The sequence below is a fragment of the Haemaphysalis longicornis genome, unplaced genomic scaffold, assembly GCF_048455015.1.
Source record: "Haemaphysalis longicornis isolate Haplotype H1 unplaced genomic scaffold, Haemaphysalis longicornis Haplotype H1 scaffold_5, whole genome shotgun sequence".
Lineage (NCBI taxonomy): Eukaryota > Metazoa > Arthropoda > Arachnida > Ixodida > Ixodidae > Haemaphysalis > Haemaphysalis longicornis.
Window position 1 is genome coordinate 149254441 of NW_027526385.1, and position 24627 is coordinate 149279067.

General features: G+C 46.5%; 1 protein-coding gene across 1 annotated transcript in view; it reads left to right on the forward strand.

Annotated features, from left to right (window-relative positions):
* Window positions 1–23987, forward strand: part of LOC144138734 (dermonecrotic toxin StSicTox-betaIC1-like) — a 31196-nt gene extending 7209 nt beyond the window's left edge. Inside the window, exons 2-6 of the mRNA XM_077671154.1 lie at window positions 4379–4607; window positions 6059–6187; window positions 21046–21156; window positions 22607–22850; window positions 23577–23987. Coding sequence (XP_077527280.1) covers window positions 4379–4607; window positions 6059–6187; window positions 21046–21156; window positions 22607–22850; window positions 23577–23706 — 843 coding nt within the window. The 3' untranslated portion in view covers window positions 23707–23987. The remainder of the gene's footprint in view (window positions 1–4378; window positions 4608–6058; window positions 6188–21045; window positions 21157–22606; window positions 22851–23576) is intronic.
* The last annotated feature ends 640 nt before the right edge of the window (window positions 23988–24627 follow it).

Below are 24627 nucleotides of genomic sequence, written 5' to 3' on the forward strand. Positions count from 1 at the left end.
AACTGTATGCTAGCTACATTTCTCGAGGCCCTCGTTATGCTTAACGCACAAGTGGTGACTACAAATCAGTTAATAAAGTCCTTTTTTTGTCTCGCCGGTTTATGATATAGTGATAAGGTGCCTCAGCCCAGCCAGCTCTTTTGCCATCATTATGTCTTGTGACTAAGTAGGAAGCAAATGGTAGTTCTCGTCGATGGGATCCAAATCCCGACCGCCTGTGATGTAGCCGCAGTCGTACCGAAAATATCAGAGAACACACGCGTGTGGGCTCTGTGTCCTAAATTTAGTAAACTCCAAGCGAAGAAATTTGGGGCTGCGGTTATTATGTGTGTCTTTTGCTTAAAGCCAGGCACAAAGGTAGCTTTTATATTATAGGCAACATCCAGGATGTGGCTAAAAAGAGTGGGGCTTGGGTATGTGGAAATGGGCCGTGTTCGCCTTGGACATATAGGTGACAGCTAGTGGAATCCTGCTGTACCTCATTAGAGGACGCGGTTGCTTGGGACATTAGAGAGTTTTAGCAGTCCGTCTGTTCCGTCGTGTACGTTGTTACCGTGTTGAGCGGGACCTGACTGCGCCTGCGCGCGCGGAGGGGCGAAGAGGAAGGGCGAGGAGGCGCACCCCACCGTGACGAATGCGCGGACATGGCGAAGGCCCGCCCGCGGAAATAATCCCCCTATAGCGACGAATGTACAAGTATCGTAAGTAGCGCTTGGAACGGCACGACAGGAGAGAAAACACACACGACGGCGCTAACTCGCAACTGATTTTATTACGCATAAACAGAAATATGTACTCAGAATGAACACATGCCCAGGTGAACCCCGAAAATGCAGTTTCATAAACACAAATGTTACAGGCTTACGATTCGAAAAACAAAAAATTACACTGACATAGTCAACAAACAAAACGCAAAATACCGAAGTTAAAACATTTGATAAGAACAGAAATTTCTTTTCATGCAGTGCCACCGATGCGTGGCTGACACACTTATCATCATGCTGTCTTAAATGAAAAGCTTCAATTATCTCACGTGTCGATTGGGAATTGTGTCGCCAAAACACGCTGGTATTTTAAAAAAATGAACAGCATTGCGCCTGGCCCTTTTCTTTGTGGGTCGCGCAATGTCGGGTGATATGTGCGTGAGGGTTGTTCTTGAGCGACCTCCGGTAATCCATCAGTCGTTCATTGATGCACCTGCCTGACTGGCCAATATATACTTTATCACATGATAATGGCAATGAGTACAAAATTTCCGTGTTGCACGGGACAAATGGCGAAGCATGCTAAACATTGCAACATCTGTCATTCTTCTGGCCGGACAACTTTCTTTCAACCATTTTGCACAACTTACCAAGTTTATTCGGAGCAGAAAAATAGACTCTAACCCCGTAGCGCCCGGAACCTTTCTTCAAACGATGTGATAAACGTTGAATATACAAAATCACAGCGGTTTTCATTTCTTCTGCCACAAGACCATCTTTCCTAGATTGCGCTGCCGCCCCCACCACTTTAATTAACTTCTGGGCAGTCATGTGTATTATGTGCTCCGGAAAACCGGAGGCGTCCAGCCTGGTAATCTCCGCCTGGAAACTATTTCCAGTTTTATGCAAACAGGACTTAAACACCGCAGACCTTAATACAGAAAGGGCTCTTCCACTTTTCACCAATTTAGAGTGCCCCAAACTGAAATTTATAAGTGGTTTCGCAGATCTTGGGCAATACACCCAGCAGACATGCCCTGGTTCCAAATACAAGCGCAAATCAAGGAATTGTAGGCATCCCTTTGCCGGCACCTCAAACGTGAAATTGAGTCCAAGACTGTACTCTTTAAACAATTTTAGCACATCAACGGCTTTGCGCGATACATTGGACTTCTCCACAAACACAAAAAAGTCATTCACGTATCTTACTACTTTGCAAGCCAATCCGCATAGGTTTTGCTGTATATATCAGTCAATTGCACTGAGGAAAATATTGCTAAGCACAGGAGCCACCCTGAAACCACTACATATCCATCTTTTCTGAAAATTTAACCCCCCATTCCACTCTACAAAGGTGGACTGTAAGTAAAAATACAGGATTTCGAGAACACCACTCGTAGAAACACCGCATTTATTAGCAAACTTCATTTCATCGTTTTCCTCAGTAATGCATCTCTTCACACAGTACATCAGTTCATAGTGAGGAATAGAGTAATACATATCCTCAACACCGATGCTGAACATTTGGTACGTACCGGGGTTTTTCGTACTCAAAAATTCTACAAGACTGTCCGAATTCGTGTGTGTCTTCTCTTCTGTCATCCCGTTTTAAGCGCTACTTACGATGCATCAACACCAACTAGCCCAACTGTGAATTTTACTGAATGTACAAGTGCCCAGACGGGTCCCGGTCAACACGGTAACTACGTACATGACGGAACAGACGGACTGCTGAAACTCTCTATAGTTACAGTGACCGAAGGCGGGAGCGATAATCGTCTTCTTCCTCTCGTGCTCCCCGCAGTAGAAGTGGTATTCGGAAAACCAAAACAGATTTGCAGTATTTTGTCTATGTGGTCCCTTTCGCTCCTTACAATTTTGTTTGGATCGAGGAGTCAACACTTGGAAACTCCAGCCGAAGCGCCCCCTTCCTAAACGGTGTCAGGTAGCCTTATCAGAGCGCTGAGGCCGTATCCAGCAGCGTTGTTAGACAGCATGTCGATAATGGGCACAAATGATGCGAGCCTCTCGTTTAAGGTGCGAACGTATATGTGTGACTTGTCCTTTTTCCATATCGACATAAACTGAGACCCCACAAGTGTCACCGTGCTGCATGTCAAGTCTCTGCAGGATGAATATCAGGGTGCAACCTTTTACAGTAACGCTCTTAACACTGGCGGAACAGGGCCCCGTACTGCACACTAACAAACATTTAGTGTAATTAGTAATTTTTATGCATATAGCAGCATTTTTACGACGGAGGCATGCACTGTTTTCTCGTTGTAACTAACATTTTTAAAATCAATTCGACGCGCCTATTATTTGTACTGATTCTATTAGTGGGTTACGTGAACTGTCGCACAAAAAGCCTGCCAAAAAACATGCTAACAATTTCGTTTTCACGACCATTATGTCCGCATATTGCTGAAATGTGGAGTTATAATTATGCTGGTTTCTGGCTACTCTGTCATCCTCGCGAGCGAAGTGAATGTGCCTAAACTGTTTTCTTAAGAACACGGTGGAAAGAACAATTTCGTTCTGTGTTCTCAAGCCACACACAAAAAACAACCTCTCATGTCATGGGAAACAGAATGGAGTGCACAGATAGACACCAAATTGAATTGAATAAACGCACACTTTCCACAGAGGCGGCTGACCCAAGAAATTATTTTTTTATCGAAGATCGTTTACTTAGTTACGGCTAGGCCACACTCATGCAACACAATCGCCACTGCTCACAGGATCTTCAATATATCACTGTCACAACTGCGTGGAAAACCTATCAGTCATTCACATTCAACTCTAATGTAAGGCACTGAACACAACACGCCAGAAACATTTCCAAAAATTGTAACTCATTTCAAAGCGCTCATCATATCGCTGATCAACGATACCAGGTATTCTATTAGGCGTGAATTGAGAGATATATAGTTTTTGCTCTTGTATTCATAACACGCATATTCACAACCTTCGCACAATAAAGTGGTAATTGTATGTGTCTTTTCAGCACTTTCAATATTAGTCTACAAAATGGCACCATACAGCAGCCATGTTATTGGTACTTTAAACACTTTTAAACCGTTTGATAAAAATGTACCGCCTGACCATTTTGGTATAGTTGCAGCATTCTTCGGTGCTCTGTGCCCTTGGTAGGCCTCGCGATATAAAAACCAAGAACCAACATTATCAGGACATTTCGCGCGTTTGACGTCGTTACCAAATCTCCTCTACCTCAAATCATTCATTTTCTTCCCCCTCAATTGCTATTCCAATGAGCTACTCGGCGCTTGTGGCGTTAGTTGTTTCCGCAAGGGATTCCGCGCTTTCACATTCGATCGTATTTTCGCGCCAAAGCAGGGAAATTTTAAAAGTTATGTTTCCTAGATGAACTCCAGCGGAAACATTCGGTTGCAGTTTCCGTCTAAGATGGCAGCGAACACGGCAGTAGAAATGTCTCTGGGTGCAGTTTAAATGCAAATAGTATATGTGCTGGTCTTATTATTCGTATTTGCAATGATGCTCATACCTAATTACCACCTTTCTTTACGCTACTGCCGAACCCCTAAGGCGACTCTACACAGCAAAGATTTTTTGCCAAATTTATCTTGACCTTCCGCTCTTTGTGCATTGATAAGGAGCTTTCTAATGTAGATTTCATTGGCGTTCTTTTGCAGACTGCAGTTGCAACGCAGCGGCCATTTTACATCATTGGAAACATGGTGAACTCCCTGTACGATGTGAACGTCTTCTTGGAAGATGGCGCCAACGCGCTACAGGCGGATGTGACATTTAGCCCAAATGGAAGAGCGCAACAGACGTACCACGGCCCGCCTTGCGACTGCTACCGGTCTTGCACGAGAGACTCGACAATCCAGGATTACCTCACCAAGATCTCGTCTGGCCGTAAGCCCACAGTCGTTTGATAGCCATCATGATTTCGCGGCCCGGTTTTTAGAGAAATATTTCCTGTATCAACGGTCAAGATATCACGTCTACGGCTTTTACCAAAGGGCCCAGAGAAGTGGTACCGACCCATCGCAGTACATGAACCGAGCGTGAATTGCAACTTCATGATAAAAAGTTGCCGTGACGCATTTTATGGCACAAGAACAAATGTCAGCAGTGTACCTTGTAAGCAGGTTCCGTCCGAAGTGGTGGCTTCGCCGTGTGCTACCGCTGACATAAGGGAGGTCACTGTGCGATATCGCGTATTTAATATCATTGTGTCGAAAGTAGAACAACTTTGTAGGGCGAGCAGCACTACTTCGCGTGCTGCGGGGGGAATTCCTAAAGCATCATTCATAAAGTGTTTTTGTTGAGTCTCCTTGATGACGAATCCCGCATTTTCCAGTTGATATGTTTCTTGTATCTTCGCATGTAGGATTTATGTATGACACAGCGCTATTTATGCAACTGTTGGAAACCAGTGGTACCTCTAAAATTCGGTGTGGAGAAACGGCGCTGTTTTGGTCTGGAACTTTATTGCGCGGTAATATATGGTGTTACTGAACAGTGGTTACTATAACCAGAGTCCTTCAATGCCTTGCTGGTCATGAAACGTCACCATCACGCTATGGGAGAGCTTCGTACGCTGCCGCGCCGTGGCGCTGGTGTTGATCGGAGGGCAGCTGGGGGCGTGGCCAGAGCGCGTTGGGCAGGGAACGGACCACGGAGTAAGATAAAACAGACGCTTGCCGCCTTATCAGCAGTGCGCTATCGCTTTACGTGTCGTGGGCCGCTGAAATTAACTTATCATTTTGTGAGTGGTAAAAAAAGTTAGTGCGAACGGGCATGCTGCTACTACGTTCCTGCCTGCCGACAGAGCAGCAGCGGCCGCTCGATGCCCTCTGATCTGTGGTGGCGCCACTCGCGGTATCATTTGTCCCCGTACGAAACTTGGCCGGAAGTTTCATGACCAGAGAAGCATTGAAGGACTCTGCTATAACTCTCAGTTTTACAGAATGGGTCCATGTGCTTTCATTGATATGATAATTTAAGGTATTTAGTTTTTGTTGGAAGAAGTGAAGAGACAACAGTTAAGCAGTAGATTATAAATGGAACTGACTCTGTGCAATTTCATTCTATAGCCGCAATTAGGCTTAATTTAAATACCAAGTGGCTTATTCGGAAATACCGTTTTCGAAATACTTTTTTGTTGGTTAGTTGAGCGGTCTGCAGAACGTAAGATGCACGTGAATATTTTGCGCCGCTATATGCAAGAAGGTTTTCGATACAAAGGCAGTAAGCAAGGGCTTCTCCTCATGTATTTCTGTCAGAGTAGTTGTATTTGGAGAGTGTAGCGTATTTCGTGTTTACCAACTGAATTCTTGTGTTACGTGTCCCCACTTCTACAGTAGGCAAGTTTCAGGGCCAAGTTGCACTCCTGTATCTGGCGCTGTATACCTCAAGTGTTCCTGAAGAATACCATCACCAGGCTGGCGCAGATATCGCCAAAAAACTGGAAAAATATCTCTGGAGAGACGGTAAGAATATGGTCTGTTCCTAGCGAAACAAAATAGTAACCAATCCCCCAAAGTGTTCACTGTATACATACAGGAATCCCTCATTAACTCGAAGTCATAAAATTCGCTGAAAAAGTTGAGATAAGCGGCGCTTTGAGTTAAGCGAAATGCCAAAAATTTGTGACCAGGTCAACAAAATAAGAACTAATGCTGATAAGAAAAGCTCCACTTCACATGAAAACTTTTGTATTAAGGCTAACAAGTTCGCGGGAAAAACGAATTTGTATTATTACGGAAGAAAAAACCTTGCTATTATCGCCTGTTTCGCGTCCGAGTCTCCTCCCAGAAAAGCGTTCTCGAGCTGCACGCGTCGCATTAATTGTTGGTGGCCACCGCAACTTCGTAGTTTGTGGCGAAGCAGTCGCAACATCTTTGTTGTTTCTAATGTTGTGGGCACTTCTAGAGGCTCCTCTTCGTCCTCACGATCAGCTAAATTGTGCAAGCTCTCTGAACGATGTAAAACAGTGTCCAGGTAACAGGGACATACACCTCGAAAAACGTATATTTGCCGTTTACGACCACATTCGGCGCGTAGTGGGAGCAAAGCGTTAGAACGAAGACCTTAGCGGCTGCTTGTAGTGAACCTTACCTTTTGCTGTGTCTGCCCATATTTTCAAATATTCCCGGAGTTCCCCAAAAACGTTTCGAGGTAAAGGGGAAGAGGGCAAATACACGGCGCATATGTGAGGTAAATTCCTGGCAAAAAAAAGTTTCGACTGAATCGTTATTTCGAGATGTACAAAGTCGAGTTTACCGGAGAATACTGTATGTATATATATATATATATATATATATATATATATATATATATATATATATATATATATATATGTATATTATTGTCACGAAGCCAAGGACGACACAGTTGTCTTGAAGGAGAAACAAGTTTATTGGAGCGAACTTGTGCTCCCCTAACAACTCAAGAGAATAAAAGAATACAGAGGCGGCGAAGCAGCGGTCAACAAAATGACTTGCGTCGGCGAGCGTCGCAGAATCGAATGCCATGGCGTCTGCTGTGCAGCCTTTTATCTTTCGGTGCGAGAGTTTCTGGAACCGTCGATTCACATCCAGAACATTGTAGATCACAAAAGATTATTCTGGGCTAGCGGCGTTAGGGCGAAACACTCTGCTTATCTGAATGAGATAGCCTGTGCGGCATAAAAATAAAGAATGGAACACGCGATTCGCATGGGAAACAGATAACAGATCCAGGCGCGGCCGGGCATTAAAAACAAACAATAAATAAACAAAGCCGTATATGGTTCGCGGCCTTACCCCCCTCTAAGTGTGCATCGACCCGATGCTAAAATAAAACGACAGTCGGAACAAATAGCAACAACAAAACAACAACAAAAAAGTTCGTCATCTTGCGAAGTACCGTTTGAGGCGAACCACGTGGACGACTTCGGGTCGTCGTGATGTGCCGGAATCACCACTGGAGATCACTTCGTACGTTAATTGGCCAACACGTCGTAGAATCTGGTAGGGTCCGAAATACCATCGCAGAAGCTTTTCACTGAGTCCGCGTCGTCGAATGGGAGTCCAAACCCACACACGATCCCCTGGTTGGTACTCGGCATCTCGGCGGCGGAGGTTGTAGCGGCCGGCATCAACCATCTGCTGGTCCGTTATACGAACTCGAGCGAGCTGGCGGGCCTCCTCCGCACGTTGAAGGTATCCTTGGACGTCGGCGTTGAGGTCGTCGTCTTCTACATGCGGAAGCATGGCGTCGAGCATCGTAGTCGGCCGTCTTCCGTAGACAAGCTCGAACGGTGTCATCTGCGTAGTTTCCTGCGTCGCTGTATTGTACGCAAACGTGACATACGGGAGGACTTCGTCCAAAGTCTTATGTTCAACGTCGACGTACATGGACAGCATATCCGCAATCGTCTTGTTGAGACGTTCCGTTAGACCGTTCGTTTGGGGGTGGTACGCCATCGTTCTTCGCTGATCCGTGTTGCTGTAGCGTAAGATTCCTTGCATCAGCTCTGCGGTAAAGGCCGTTCCGCGGTCCGTGATTAGGACTTCAGGGGCTCCATATCGCAGCACAACTTGGTTTATAAAGAACTTGGCGACTTCTTGTGCAGACCCCTCGGAAGACCGGCGGTCTCTGCGTAGCGCGTCACGTAGTCTGTCGCAACGACAATCCACTTGTTCTCTGATCGTGACGTAGGGAACGGGCCTAGAAGGTCCATTCCAATTTGTTGAAAGGGCCTCGACGGGATGGCGATCGGTTGCAGAAATCCGGCGGGTCTTGTCGGCGGCGTTTTTCGTCGCTGGCAGTCACGGCAACTCCGAATGTAGTGGGTGACGTCGGATGTAAGGCGGGGCCAGAAGTAGTTCGCCTTAATTTTTGCAATAGTACGAGCTGTGCCGAGATGTCCGGAAGACGGGTCGTCGTGGGACGCTTCCAAAATTTCGTCACGAAGGTTTGCGGGAATGACAAGTAGATAATTCGTTCCCGTTCCGTGGCTGAAATTCTTCTTCACTAGGACGGAGTTTTTGAGGCTGAATGCTGGTAAGTTCCGCTTCAACGCTCTAGGCACGGCGACGTTTCGTCCTTTGAGGTAGTCGATCATTACGCGCAAGTCGGGGTCGACACGCTGCTGGACGGCTAGGTCGCTCTCCTAACAATCCAAAAGCACGCGCTGTCTTCATCGGAGTCTTGTGTTGGTGGGTCGACAGGGGTGCGGGACAGGCAGTCGGCGTCGGAATGTTTCCTGCCGGATTTGTAGACGATCGTAACGTCGAACTCTTGCAGACGCAAACTCCACTGCCCAAGACAGCCAGAGGGGTACTTCAAATTGGTGAGCCATAACAGCGCATGGTGGTCTGTCACAACCTTGAACGGTCTACCATACACATATGGGCGAAATTTTAAAATGGCCCATATGATTGCCAGGCACTCTTTTTCGGAGGCAGAGTAGTTTTTCTCCTCCTTCGACAGACCACGGCTTGCATAGGCGATTACCTTTTCGCACCCGCTTTGCTTTTGGACTAGGACGGCCCCCAAACCTATATCGCTGGCGTCCGTGTGCATTTCCGTTTCGGCGTTTTTGTCGAAATTAGCGAGCACGGGCGTGTTTTGGAGGCGTTGTTTCAGCTCGCAGAATGCTTTTTCTTGAGCGTTTTCCCAGGCGAAAGGGGTGCTATCTTTTGTCAGGCGCGTGAGTGGCTCTGCGAGAAATCTTCGCACGCTCTGTCCGAGAAATCTTCGCACGCTCTTTTTGTCTTTCGGTCTTGGGAAGTTCGCTATGGCTGATGTTTTCGCTGGGTCAGGCAGGACTCCCGCGGCGTTGACGACGTGTCCCAAAAACTTGAGTTCCTCGTAAGCGAAGCGGCACTTTTCGGGCTTCAGCGTTACCCCGACGAGCGAATAGCCTCGAGTACAGACTCCAACCTTGCAAGATGCTCATCGAAAGTCCGGGCGAATACCACAACGTCGTTGACGTAGACGAGGAAGGTGTGCCAGTTCAGGCCAGCTAGCACACTGTCCATGACTCTTTGAAACGTTGCTGGCGCCGTGCACAGCCCAAACGGCATCACCTTGAACTCGTACAGACCGTTCGGGTTATAAATGCAGTCTTCTCTCGGTCTCTCTCGTCCACTTCAATTTGCCAGTAGCCGCTGTTCAGATTCATCGATGAGAAATACTTTGCGTGGCAGAGGTGGTCGAGGGCGTCGTCGATTCGTGGCAGGAGGTACACGTCCTTTTTGGTGATTTTGTTCAGTCTCCGGTAGTCAACGCAGAACCTTAAAGTGCCGTCCTCTGTCTTCACGAGTACGACCGGCGCAGCCCACGGACTTTTCGATGGCTGTATTATGTCACAAAAGCTTGATCAGGGCTAGTTGGTTGAGCATACTGAATAAATTTGAAAAATAAATAGCGCCTCAAATTTGTTCAGTATGTATTATGTCGTCGCTGAGCATGTCGTCGACTTGAGTCCGGATGGCTTCCCGCTCGTGGGAAGAGACGCGGTTCGGTGACTGTCGCGTAGGTCGGGCTCCATCTTCGGTTATTATTCGGTGCTTCGCTAGAGGTGTCTGACGTAGTTTCGAGTTCGACGAAAAACACTCGCTGTAGCGACGCAGCAAAGCCAATAGTTTGTTCCGTTGTTCTTGCGGTAGCACCGGGTTCACGTCGAAGGAATGCGGAAACTGGAAGGTATCTTCGGGTGTGCGTTCAAAGTCGGCAACTGCGATCACGTCACTTGCTTGTTGCGTTTCTTCGAGGAATGCAATTGCAGCGCACTTGTTTAAATGCTGGTACTCCTCGGTGAAATTAGTGACCAAAACGTGGGATTTGCGTTGCTTACACCGCAGAATGCCTCTTGCGACAGACACACCGAGGTCGAGAAGAAACCTTTGGTCACTCTCCACGATAGCGTCGGCATCAGGAGCAGCATTTTCACAGTAGACGGTGATCATCAAGATTGCGCGGGGTGGCAGGGTGACATGATCATCGGCGATCCTTACAGCTGCATGGTGTTCGGGGTTCGGTTCCGGCGTCATAGAGTGATCGGAGGAAAACGTTATCGACTTGGTCTGCAGATCAATTATTGCGCCGTTGTCTGTCAAAAAGTCCATTCCGAGAATTACGTCGCGGGAGCAGAATGGGAAAATCGACGAACACTGCAGGGCACGTCGTGCCGTCGATGGTGACGCACGTTGTGCACGTTCCACTTGGCGGCACGAGGTGGCCAAGTGGAACATGCAGATGGCCTCCTGCTGTGCGTATGTGCGGACCGTCCCATCTGGTCATAACTTTCTTCAGCTTAGACGCAAATGGTCAGCTGATTACGGAGTAGTCGGCTCCCGTGTCTACGAGGGCGACTACATCAAAGCCGTAGATGGATACCTTGACGTCGGATGCCGCCTTCCGCAAGTTCCGGGTGCGTCGGCGGGGCGTCGCATCTCGGCTTGTGCGTGTTGACGGTCGGGCACTGTGCGTCGTCGTTGTCGTCGTCTTCTCAGCGGACGTCTCGGTCAGGTCGGGTACGCGTCGCGCCGTATAGCTGTCGTCGTGTTCGGGAGTCTCGTCAGGGTTAGGTCGGGTCGTCGGGATGAAGGCATGTCATGAATCACTATCTTTGGCGCGTCCTTGCGTCGTTGGAGGGTTTCCGGTTTTTCGCCGTAGAGCAACTTCACCTCCAGAAGTTGCCGCCTTTAGTTTCCCCCGCGTGGGCTGGGGGACCTTCCACTTGCGAAGTCGGCCCTGCTACGGCTGTCCTGCGACTGGTACGGGTAGGGCGACGGCGAACGGTTGAAACGGGCTGGTCCACGGCTGGTGTTGGACAGGTATTCTTAAATGTCAGATGGGTGCTGGCCGGGTTGGCGGCGTGGTGCGTCGACGGAGAAACCACGAAGTCCGAGTCTCTTGTATGGGCAGCGATGGTAGACGTGGTCGGCCTCTCCGCAGTGGTAGCACAGAGGACGATTATCCGGTGTTCGCCATACGTCAGTCTTCCTTGGCGTCTGGTTTCGTACTACAGGAGGTCGGGTGGGCGACAGTGGGCGGCGGTAGGGCGGGGCCTCGTGACGTCGTGTTGGAACAGGGCGGTGTCGACGAACAGCCGCGGAGTAGGTCATAGCCTCTGGCTCGCGGGGTGCTTCGGACGGCATAGAAGTTCCCAAAGCCTGCTGTACTTCTTCCCGGATCACCTCAGTCAGGGAGGCGACTTGAGGGTGTGGCGTCGTAGTCGGGAAAAGTTTCCGCAGCTCCTCCCTCACCACTGCACGGATGGTGTCGCGTAGTGAGTCGGAGTTAATAGCGCCGGCACCAATCGTCTCCGAAACCAGCGAATTGATTGGGCGGTCGTACTGCCTCGTTCGGATTTCGAGCGTCTTCTCCATCGCGGCGGCCTCAGACGCGAATTTGGACACAGTTTTGGGGGGGTTGCGAACAAGGCACGCGAAGAGCTCTTGCTTCACACCTCTCATGAGAAACCGTAGTTTCTTTTCTTTCGTCATTTCTGGGTTCGCACGGCGAAAAAGTCGCTTCATCTCCTCGACAAAGATCATGACCCCTTCGTTGGGGTGCTGCGTTCGAGTTTCCAGCAAAAGCGCTGCGCGTTCTTTTCTGACCACGGTAGTAAAGGTCTTCAGGAACTCGCGTTTGAACTGAGCCCAGTTTGTCAAGAAGCTTTCGTGGTTCTCGAACCAAGTGCGAGCCGAATCTTCCAAGTAAAAGAAAACATTCCGGAACGTTTCTTCGTCGTCCCACCTGTTGAATTTCCGGACGCGCTCCAGTTTCTCCAACCATTATTCTGGGTCTTCTGTGGGGGCTCCTCGGAATGATGGCGGATCCCTTGGCTGCTGCAGAACGACGGGACGATCGGCTTGGTTGACCATGGTGCTGGTTGCGAGGTCTTTCTTCTTCGCATCCTCCGGTAGCAGACCAAACTCGGGTGGTAAATCTTGCCGGCGGAGGCTGGCTCTTGTTGGACTGGCTTGGCGGCTTTCAGAGGTTGTAGTGGGCATGAAGGGTGCTACCCAGCCCCTCCACCAGATGTCACGAAGCCAAGGACGACGCAGTTGTCTTGAAGGAGAAACAAGTTTATTGGAGTGAACTTGTGCTCCCCTAACAACTCAAAAGAATACAGAGGCGGCGAAGCAGCGGTCAACAAAATGACTTGCGTCGGCGAGCGTCGCAGAATCGAATGCCGTGGCGTCTGCTGTGCGGGCTTTTATCTTTCGGCGCGAGAGTTTCTGCAACCGTCGATTCACATCCAGAACATTGTAAGTCACAGAAGTTTATTCTGGGCTAGCGGCGTTAGGGCGAAACACTCTGCTTATCTGAATGAGATAGCCCGTGCGGCATAAAAATAAAGAATGGAACACGCGATTCACATGGGACATAGATAACACATCCGGGAGCGGCCGGGTATTAAAAACAAACAATAAATAAACAAACCCGTATATGGTTCGCGGCAATATTATCAAGATGCCAATCCCGAACCCCAGCAATTGTCCAAAAGGCGAACCCCGACCTGAACCCCTATTTCTCATCTTGCCAGAACTGAACCAAAAAATTAAATAACGGTTACCGGTTCACGCAGAAATGGCTCCCCGCCACCTTGTGTATATTGCCAGTTAATGGCATTAGGGGCTTTTTTAAGGCAAGATGAAGTTCATAACCTCTCACACAATTTTCCCCTTCTAACAAATCACATCTCTATCTGCACACGTTACGTGCTGTGAACTTAGGGATGTGCACCAATGTTGGTATGGTATAGATTAGCTGGCGGCGCGCGCAAATTTCAAAGCTGAGAGAAATTCATGACGCCCATTTTGCATTCTACACGCAAATATGAAACGTGGACTTTGTTCTGCCCTCTCTGTATTCAGGCTGCACTATTGCTGCACCGCGAAATGCGAAGGCCAAAAATGTTTTCGTCTTGCTTTGTGAAACTGGCTTATAAATGCCGCACACCTGGAAGTGTAAATTCTTGACAAGTGTTATATCCAGGTGGCCTAATTTTTTCCCGTCCTGCAATGTATGGTGCGCTTTATACCTCCGGCGTACCTTCGGAACATCAAACGCGGCAATATTTTTATCAGTGTATTTCGGCGAAAGAACAAAAAGAAAAAGCCGTAAATCCGTAAAGCCATACGTCGTAAATCCTTACGCACAAACTTCATACACCAATGTTTTTCGCGCTTCATTTAGCTGTTCTAGAAGCACAAACATTAAGGTAGATTTTTCCGCAGACGTCTTCTGCTTTGCAAGAACTTTCACATCATCAAGCTTGTTTTCACCACATAAATGCGTTGTGTATAGCTACTTTATAAGGTTTAATACCGCAAAGAAGTTTTCACCAGCAATTCTCCTAATACGTTGACGTCAAAAGTTTGTTACGAACCACTTTTGCATGTCGCTTCAGTAAAGGTGACAAGGTCTTATTTCTTGCTTCGTACCTGCAAGAATACAGAACTAATGCAACATATTTTACAAATATGTGATTAAGAACGACCCGAGCTTCGATGTTCGAAAGTTTTACAGATAACAGGAAAACCTTATTTTTGTATTGGTTGTCAAATTTGGGCGAAATAGCGGATTTACCTGCAGTGTAGTGGGTTTTTGCAACAACTAGTCCGCAATGTATGAACGAGAGTTGTCAACGCCTTCCTGGCTGGTTTACACGTGCCTGAGTTTTCGTTTAATAAAAACTCACCATGGAAGATTTTATTCGAAACGTGGAATTTTCTTATTTTATACTGTTTACAGTGAGTCGGCCTTTCTCTAGCATCATCAAGTAAATTGACCAACAGTTGAACAACTCACGACTGCTCACAGGAGGCGAGGCTCTGTGCGAGGCGGAACGCGTCGTGGTGTAATTAATTGGGGTAAAAGCCATATTTAGAATAGGGAAACACTGCATTTGGGACCCCAAAAAAGTTAGGGGAGCCCAAACGCAACATGCTAGCGCACGACTAATTTTAGAAGGGGGTCTACAACAAAATGTCGCCGCCGGCCTGGTTTTCTCGGGTGTTGGGTATTTTAGGCTTAGCGTCGCAGAAAATATTAGATCGCAGCTAGTATTACAGTACGGAATGGCAATCACTAACACAATTTTTCACCACAGCATCATCCCCCTTTTCGCAAATAAAACTATTTGCGCGGGGATTGCCTTTAGCGATTAGTGATGAAGATATCTTCCGCGTCCTGTGTCGATTCTTGCGCGCAGTTAGCGTTATTCTTCGTCCGCTCGCCGCACCGCGCACAAGTAGGCAGGTGCTTGTTGCCGCCAGTGCCCAGTCGTTCACCAGCCGCCGGGGTCGGTCGGCGCAAAGGAATGTAGACTTACCATCGAAGCAGATATTAAATTTATGTTCGCTTTCAAGATAACACCTAATGATAATCTCTAGCACCATTTTTCTTCACAATAACACCTACTTTGTCAAATGTGGAACTCGTTTTTGGCGATCAGTGCTATTTTGCATAGCGGCGACAAGCTGTTGCTGCCTCAACCCGCGCCGCTTCGAGCCGATTCGTTGGCCATTCGTGCGAGAAGGTCCCGCGTGTGCGTGGAGCGTTTCCGCGTGCAGAAAACATGCTTGCATCTCTGCAAGCGTCACGTTGCCTTCGTAAACTTTGGAGAATAACCCCAAAGCGTTGGCAATGTCTTACGTTGACGGTTATGGGCGGTCGGGAGTGTCTTCGTCGGAGTCACAGTCGCTTTGCGGCGCCGCGGTCTTTATGCGCACGATCTCGTCGTCCGTTAGCTCCCAGCACAACAATAAGTCACTGCGCACTGTAGAAAACTCTCGAAATATGGCGAAAGATCTAAGAAGGTTACCCTGGCGGGAGTCGAGCCAAGCGCCATACAGTCCGCCGCTGACCAGGTGCTTAGGATTCAAAATGGCGTCGGTCGACCTGGAGTCCACCGTGGCTCTGCTACCACGAAATATTTTGTCCCAAAAGTCGAACTTTTGGATTTATTTTGTTCGAAATATTCTTTTTGCCCATACATTACTCCTGTGGGACTACCTGCGGTTCGTCGGGAAAGTTTACAATATCCAGCCAGTCAGCAAATTCCAAGTATGTACATCTGAAAAATAAAACAGTCTGCTACTGTATATATATGTATATATATACAGTCAAACCCGGTTATATCGAACTCGCAAAAAAACGCCCGCGAGTTCGATATATGGCATAATTCGATATATGCATTCTGAAGAATTGAACAGCATAAAAGCACCTACCGTTTATGAAAGCACTTTATTAATGAAACAAACTCACTTCCGCACGAAGTAGTCCTAAAGTTTCTTCTGTTTAGGCAGCTTCGCTGCCTGCGAAAGCACGCACATTTCTACATTGTCCAAGGAGTCGGAGCAGCTGAGCTCGCAACCTTCCACGTTCGCGCAGAAACGACGAACTAGCGCGAGCGCATCAATAACTTCTGAGGCTGTGGTAAAAGGCTCTTCGTCGTTTTCCTCGTAGCCGCTTGAGTTCGGTGCACCGACTGAAACGTAATCTTCGTTTTCGAGCTCACCCGTGGTCGAGACACCGTCATCCACGCTTACGAACTCGTCGGCCGTTGATCCATCAACGGCGTCCGGAAACTCCGAGAGCTCTGTAAACACTTCCACAACAAAGAGCGAGGTGAAGGAGCTCCACAGGAACCGCAGGGCTAAACCACTTTTCGAGGGTGTGCGGCGGGTTTCCCCTCTGCCGCGAGGGAAAGCCAACTTGGGGGTTGTAGGTGAAACCTCTGAGGAGAAAAGCGTCATTGGAGGGCCATTCTACTTGGCGGGGAGCAGCTGAAATCCCTTCATTACAAACGATGGACTGCAGGTGGTTAAGCGAGGTGTCAAGGGGGCACTTTTGCGCCGCTGGCGTTCGATATATCGGTAGTTGCTGCTATTTCTGTTCGATATAAGCGTAATTTTTGCTATACATTCTCATAGAATACATTCTGTGCGCAGAAAGAGTTCGATATAGAGGATAATTCGATGTAAACGGGTTCGATATAGTCGGGTTTGACTGTATATATATATATATATATATATATATATATATATATATATATATATATATATATATATATATATATATATATACATATCAAGGTTTCAGTCGTCATTGCCAGTGCTATTCGGCTGTTTTCCGAAAATATTTAGTAGTGCCGAATGACGTGTTTTTGTCATGTTTCTTTGATACAGTGATAAATAGGCGAAAATATACGTCGAGAAAAAATCCGCAGTTTTTTCCGGGAGCGGCTATCGAACCCACATCTCCGCATAAAGCGTGCGGTGCACTGACCAATTATGCTATCCCGCAGCGGCTCCTCTCTCGACTTTACCGCGGGGGTTTATATTTACAAGTGCTCTGAGGACGGTCAACTAGCTCCTCCCCTCGACCACCGCGGGAGTCGTAGAACGTCTTTTTTTCCCAGCGGCCGCCACGTAAGACTTGGTCGGAGGTCGGGGTTAGCAATCGGCATATCCGAACTGTGGAGCCAGAGCCCTCGTAATGCATGTAGCAGAACAGAAAGATACGGGACGAGGGACTCGGTAAGGACACATATCAAGGTTGCAGTCGTCATGGCCAGTGCTATTCGTCTGTTTTCCGAAAATATTTAATAGTGCCGAATGATGTGTGTTTGTCATGTTTCTTTGATACAGTGATACATAGGCGAGAATTATAGGTCGAGAAAAAATCTGCCGTTTTTTCCGGGAGCGGGAGTCGAACCCACATGTCTGCATAACGCCTGCGGTGCACTGGCTCATTATGCTATCCCGCAGCGGCTCCTCTCTACACTTTACCGTGGGGGTTTATATTTACAAGTGCTCTGAGGTCGGTCAACTAGCGCCACCCCTTCACCACCGCAAGAGACGTAGAAAGTTTAATATATATATATATATATATATATATATATATATATATATATATATATATATATATATATATATATTTACGGTAAACCAGGACAGACCTGGCTGAATATAATACGCCACGTCAGGCTTGCTTTCATAAAAGACTTCAGACTGAATTCAACCAGCTATATACGTCTGATATGGCGAGTGAAGTGGACGCTTGACGGAGTGAGGCGTGCCTGAACAGCCAAGTGATGGTGGATAGCAAGGAACTATAAGAAAAACCAGAAAATAATGACACAAGAAAGTGACCCTAGAAAATGCACGTTTCTCACAGATTGCCGCAAGTCGATTGACGTTTAGAATTGTACGTTACAGCTTAACAGTGGTGGAACGAAATTGGGGTGTGTCTTACTGTAGTACGAAACCGAGTTTTAGGTTGAAGCACGCTTTTATTTTTTTATTTATTCCCATTTACTCTCAAGTTCACAGGAATTAAAGAAAGGATTAGATACAAAGATACAGGTCAAATATAAAATTGTTTAGATGGGTACAGGCTTGTTAGGTTCCTGGGTATACAATATTAGCTGGTGCGGTACAAAACGTTGGTGGTTCACAATGGTGGCTATTGGTCCTGGAAGGTGGTTCCATCCTTTTGAAGTGCGTGGTATGAAGGACTGAAGGCAAGCTCTTGTTCGGCAGGGCTGGATTTCAACTTTATGAACGTGATCAACTCGTGGGAAAATGTAGATTGGTGGAAGAATGAGCTCGGTGCGCAAATGACAACTGTGCTTGAATATGTTAATAAATTGACATATGCGAGAAGACTGACGACGGGATGCAAGGGAAAGAAGGTGTAATGTGTTTTTTATGAACGTTATGTAGCGGCATGGCTGTAGTGATGCAGTATGAAACGAGAGGAGTTATTCGGTACAAATTCTAAGGAGCTAATTAAGTTATTAGTACTGGGATCCCATATGGAAGAGGCGTAATCTAGATTACTAAGGACTAGTGTTTCATAGAGAGTTAGTTTTAAGGATATTGGTTCTGAAAAAAAATCTCGGCGAGATTTCCCTAACCTTCTGTTAGCACTGTTGATAAACGATTTATTATGAAGTGACCAGGTGAGGCAGCAAGTAATTTGAACACTAAGATAGCGGTAAGAAGAGCCTCACTGGAGAGGAGAAGTATTACGATAGTACCCAATAGGGCTAGATATGGAACAAGAAACTCGCATTTCTTTACATTTGGTATTGGTAAGGACCACTAGCCACGCACAGAGCAGTTTAAAATTGCGTTCATATCAGTGTGCAGAGTGTGCACGTAGTTTATATCATTAATCTCGCGAAATATTATCCAGTCGTCCCGAATAAGTATCTTAGGAGAAACACAAGAAGGAAGGAGGTCGTTAATACATATTAACAACGAAAGCGGACCTAAAACTGAACCCCCAGGGACGCTTGAATGAACCGTAATAAAGGGAGAGTAGAGTAGAAATTGTTAGCAGTGACAATCTGCGTTCGGATGCAAAAAAAGTGCTCCAGTCATGTTAAAAGATCGCGACCAATATTTAATTTGCTTATTTTAAGAATACCTTCTCTCATACCTTTTCAAATGCTTTGAAAATTATGAGAAGATGCAGTCTGTTTGTGAACAACGATCAGGGATGCTGTTAAATTTATATGTAAAGAAAATAAGTTGGTTTTCGCAAGAGAAGGTTCTGCGGAAGCCATGTTTGGCGCTGGTAAGAAAAGAGTTAGATTCGGAAAATTTTACACTGCGAGTAAGGAATGTGCTCGAGTATTTTGCAAGGAATGGTAGAGTTTGCAAGAGATTGGACGGAAGTTGAAAGGTGAATTTTTATGACCTTACCTATGAATGGCCACCACATTCTCGACATTCCGGTCCTCAGGAAGAGTGCAGGTGTCAATAGATTCCTGGAAAAATCTTTGACAAAATAAGAGAACAATATATTTTAGTACATTTTAAAATATCGGGTTAATTGTGTCAATACCCGGACTCAAGGAAACCTTTAGTTTTTGAAATATTTTTTCTATTCGTTTGGGTTCGATAATAGTGGTTCCATTTGTAGGAATTCATTAGTGGGTATGATTGGAATCAGAATGCAGGGACCAGAAGTAAAAAAACTACTACAAAAACATCGTTTAAAATCACTGGGCATACTCAATCAGGAATGAACGAGTCATGCTGATCGAGTAGGTTGATTGAATCAATAGTGTTGGGGTTAAGACTCGCCAGAGCTTTTTCGGATCGTTTAAGAACACGTTAAGTAAAGGTTTTTGGAAGAAATGTTTTTTCGCTTCTTTTACCTTTGATACTTAGTCAAGGTTAGCCGCCTTGTAATCATCCCATTTGGCAGCACAAGAAGAACATTTTGCAACATGGTGCAGGCATTTCTTCTTGTTCGAGAGGGGCTTTAAGTACCTGGTGTACCAGAATGCGGGAGCATTAGGTAAAAGAAAAAAAGTGCGCAAGTGACACAGTTATAAAAAACGAGGTTCAGGGTAGAAACAAAAAGTATCCGGGGCCATCTCCACAAACGCGAATCCGGGGGAAGGGGGAAGTATGCAGTGTGTCAGTGTACGTTTCCTCGGCGCTTTGACGTTTTTGGGAACGTAGATGAACCTATTGGGGGGTACAGGTATACAGCTTTGCTGTACATGTCTCGTGACTGAAGCCAGAAGAGTTCTAGCACAGGGCGTAAACGAGTGTGCCGGTGTTTTGGTACCGTTACCATATAAGACGCCGATTGCGACGGCCACGACGACATGAGACGCCGACAGCCCGAGCCCCTAAGGGGCATCGCCCCTGAAACAGGTTTTATGCTGCTGTAAAGCGTTTTTTAGTGACTGAATAACAAAGATTTCTGTTAGTACACTCGCACCCCTTATTATTGTCGCTGACAATATTACAACTTCACCAACATGCATTTTAAATAAAATGAATCGCGAATATTCCTTGGGTTCCTGAAATCCACTCAACGCGTATGTTACTTCGCAGCCACATGACAATACTTGAACTGTCAACATTTAAAATTTCCTTTTTGGACACCAGCGCGCACAGGCTAACAAACCGCCAAAGTGTTTCGCTACCTTTTTTTGCGAGTCGATTATAAAACGACCTTTTCTCAGGAGAAAGGGGATTGTACACGTCGCGCTTCCAATTTTTGTGGATTTGAATACATACGGCCGCCCTGTGTTCGTCTCAGCACTCTTCACTGACTTGTGGCATAAACCGGTGCGTCACCATGGAGGTTAAGTTAAATTTATAAGGTTCTGGTCGCATCACCTTAACGAAACCTGTAGAACTACGGGTATTTCGGTTGGGTATGTTCGGTTGTTGCAGATTTCGTCTTATTCTATACGTGACATTTCAGAATGAAGTACCCGAGAATGAAGTACCCTTTGAACCTAGAAATGTATTATTGTTGTTGGTGCTCATGTGGTCACACGAAAACATTTCTCGTACATCTGTTGCAGTTTCTCCATCAAAAGCAGTTCCCGTGCTGCTGTACGTCAGCAGCACCAATGAGAAGAAAGTTTTCAAAGGCGTCTTAGACACCATCTCCGATTCCTGGAGGGATCACGTAGGTTAGTACCTGGCGCATAGCTTTCCTTCGGTCCGTATTACCTGAGCTGAGGACGCCGTTGTTTTCACTCCAATGACGAACCCTGCAAATAAAGTAACTGCGATGGCCAAGAGGATGTAAAAATAATGAAGGGTTATACAATTATTATTACCAGGTTGAACGTAAAATATCTGAAGAACGTTCTGGCTCCGCGTACTCTATCAAATCTTAGTGAACTGTTCTATAATATTCCTTAGGATACAATATTGCGCAGTTGTTATCATCGTACGGGCTGTAACGACGTGCGATTCAAAATGCCTAATATATTTTGATTTTATACCATGTCCGAATCACATAACTATGGCGTTTCCCTCGCTTCCTTTTAGTGTAACCTCTTCTAGTCCCGTTTTTTTCCCTATTTTTTGTGTGACAGCTTGCGCTGACGCATAATATACTTGTTTACATAGACTTTTCACGTACCCGCACGTGGCACCTCGTGTATTCTAGGGTGGCAGTAGTGATGTCGAGAACACCTTGATAACTGCAAAGCTGAAGACTTGCAGCACCAAAATCCATCGAAGCTTAAGACAACTTTGTATGAACAGTGAGCAACACGCTTTCATTTGTGAGGCAATGAAGCCGCATTTGTGCCGTTCGTACTTGATTCTAAGCATACACTGACGTAATTCCGGTCAGAATAATCGCTTCCTTCTATGAGGAATTAATTTTTCTCGCACATGACGGAATCTTGGAGATAGGGTCTCCAAAGGCAGTCTTCAAACGTTTTTGAATTACCGCATTTTCGCGCCTATAACCAGCCCCCGAACATTACCCGCACAAGCACTACAAATAACCACTAAACCACTACACAGCCGACAAATAAAGAAATATGTATCCCAGCATATCGCCAGCACATTTTATGCACGAAATGCTTAACCAAAGCTACTAATCAAGCAAAATCGCGCATCTGTTGATGCGAAAATCTAACATAGCCGACGACTATTGGTAACTAACTGACTTGTCCAATATTTTTTCTTAGGTTGCTATAGTGTTAAGCTGTGTGTGCAAACTGAGCACTTTCAATGAGATAAGAGTGGCATAGTCGCTATTGCTGCTATAGGTGGATCAAGGCACAACACGCATTACCCTGAAGCTGCACTTCAGGATAGTATGTCGGATATAATCTGCACCTCAACTTTACCCTCCAAATTTTCGCATTTTATGGGCGGGTTTTGCGCGCGAAAATGCGGTATATACCTTCAAGCCCACCAATGAAACATTTTGCTGGACGTGTTAGTCGGGGACGCAATTTCTCGTGGCATAACGGGCTTTTGGGTAAAAACCATAGATATCTGTTGGCGTGTTGCATGTTTAAGTGTTCAGATTGAATGCAGCGGAGTGTAAATTTATCGAAATACCAACATCTACCTTGTGTCTTGCAAAAAGTTTCATTTGTGCAATATTTTCCGCAGGATTTGATTTCGGCGGAATGGAACCTTTACACAAAATCGGCGAGGCATTCGCCGAGCTCAACATAACCACGGGTCGATGGCTGGGGAGTGGAAACACGAACTGCCTGCCGTACCAGTACGGCCGATACGGGCGCCTGGAGTCTATTGTAGACTGCCGCGAAGGGAAGATTCGTGGGTGCGATTTTGTCGACAAGGGCTACGCGTATAACCTGGACACGCAGCGCTCTATCGGAAGAGAGATCAGGTGAGTGGATGCGTTTTTATGCGGCTGCCCTAGTTCACTGTTTCAGGTGGTACAGTGACTAATAGGATGGAGTAAATAGCTGTTTTCCCATGGTTATGTCGACACATTTTAACACAAAAGTGTTTTATTCGCGCCTACACAAATATTTTGGCGACGTGATATCCGCCACAGAAGTGACGTCGCCAGAAAAAGTGCCATTGATGCGGCGGCGCCCGGTTTCGATCCCACGACTCTCTGGCCGCAAAGGGAGGTACGTGGCGCTCTTCCCACTGCGCTACGAACCGCGACATGAGCATACGCTGAAAACGCGCCTTATTAACTTCCCTATGACTCATTAAGATGATGCGCGCGTCAAGAAGAGGCGAAGCGAAGTAGCATACCATGACGCTGATGAGCGCCAACAGTGGGCGCCTCGATGCCGGCGCCTTCCTGTACGGGGGACGTGCCTTAATTGAGGCAACCTCCGCTCCCCTGTGAAAGTGGCCGTAGCGTCAGTGTCGTAGCACCAGTGATTCAAGCGCGATAGTGAAAGTTCTTTCATACCGCAAAGTGTTTTTGCTCCGAGCACAAGCTAGACACATTATTCCCTCGTAGGGATCGCATTTTAATGGCACTTCAAACAGGATGTGAATAGCAATGCTTTCTGCGTCCGATAGCCCTGTCGAACGAAGAATGCAAGGCAGTTCACAATGCTCAGTGCGATCTTTTTTTTTGTCGACTTTACAGGCTTGGACTGGATGCTGTGATCACGAACTACCCCAGCACTGCCCTCGAGGTCTTGGAAGCGGGGGACATCAGCCGACTAGTGCGGCTGGCTGATCTAGACGACAATCCCTGGAAGCGGATTGTAGATTGAAATCCAGAGCACGAGTACTGGCGGTTGTGAAGTTTTCTACAACTCCCAGTAGCGTAATTTTCGAACTACCGTTTTTTATACAAAAGGCTGCAAACAAATGGCTTTAAAGTTACCCATTCACGCTCATTTATGCTGCGCAAAGCACCATTTATATTCGACGCGTACCAACGGAGTCTGAACGAAAGATTTATCGCCAGCCAATTTGAGCCGAAGTATTCGACAGCGAACCTGAAATGTGCCCTTCTTGCTGTTGCCACCAATAAAAGTAAAGGGCACCCATATATATGCGTACGCCTGTTGCCGTTTTTTTTTTCATAGGTAACTGATCTATCACCCACTTGGTTCAGGTAAAGGTCTGGTCTCCTCGGGAGTTAGGCTCTGCTTTACCTCCAGCTTCATTTAAATCGGAACTTGCATGTATCTACAAACGGATAAAATCTTCTTAAATTTTGTAATTGATGTCTTAAAGAGCAGCGCCAAATGAATACTTCTCTTTTAGAAGATTTTCAGTTCCTGCGAGAAATATTTCGGGCAGAGATCAGTGTAGGCATGTTTTCTTTGTTCTGTTTTGTACTGTTTGTAGTACTGCATTTTAAGAAACTTTAAAAATACAGAATTTCTATTGCATGGCAGGCTAGTGAAGTCTAGATTGAAAGGTTCATCTGTTCAAATTGCATTCCGGCAGATGAAACCATTCTGGTGGATCGTGTTCACCAACCATGACGAGTCCTTTCAGTTTCTCGCTTGGTGTCGTGATAATGCGGACGGATGCTGTTTTATTGAAAATCCGCAATTGGAGTTTCGAAACACTTCTTTGCACTCGATGAGCCATACATTCAACCAGAAATTGTCTAAAGCAGCCACAGCCTATGTGTCACAGCCTACGTCACAGCCACAGCCTACGGACTTGCCATCCTTATT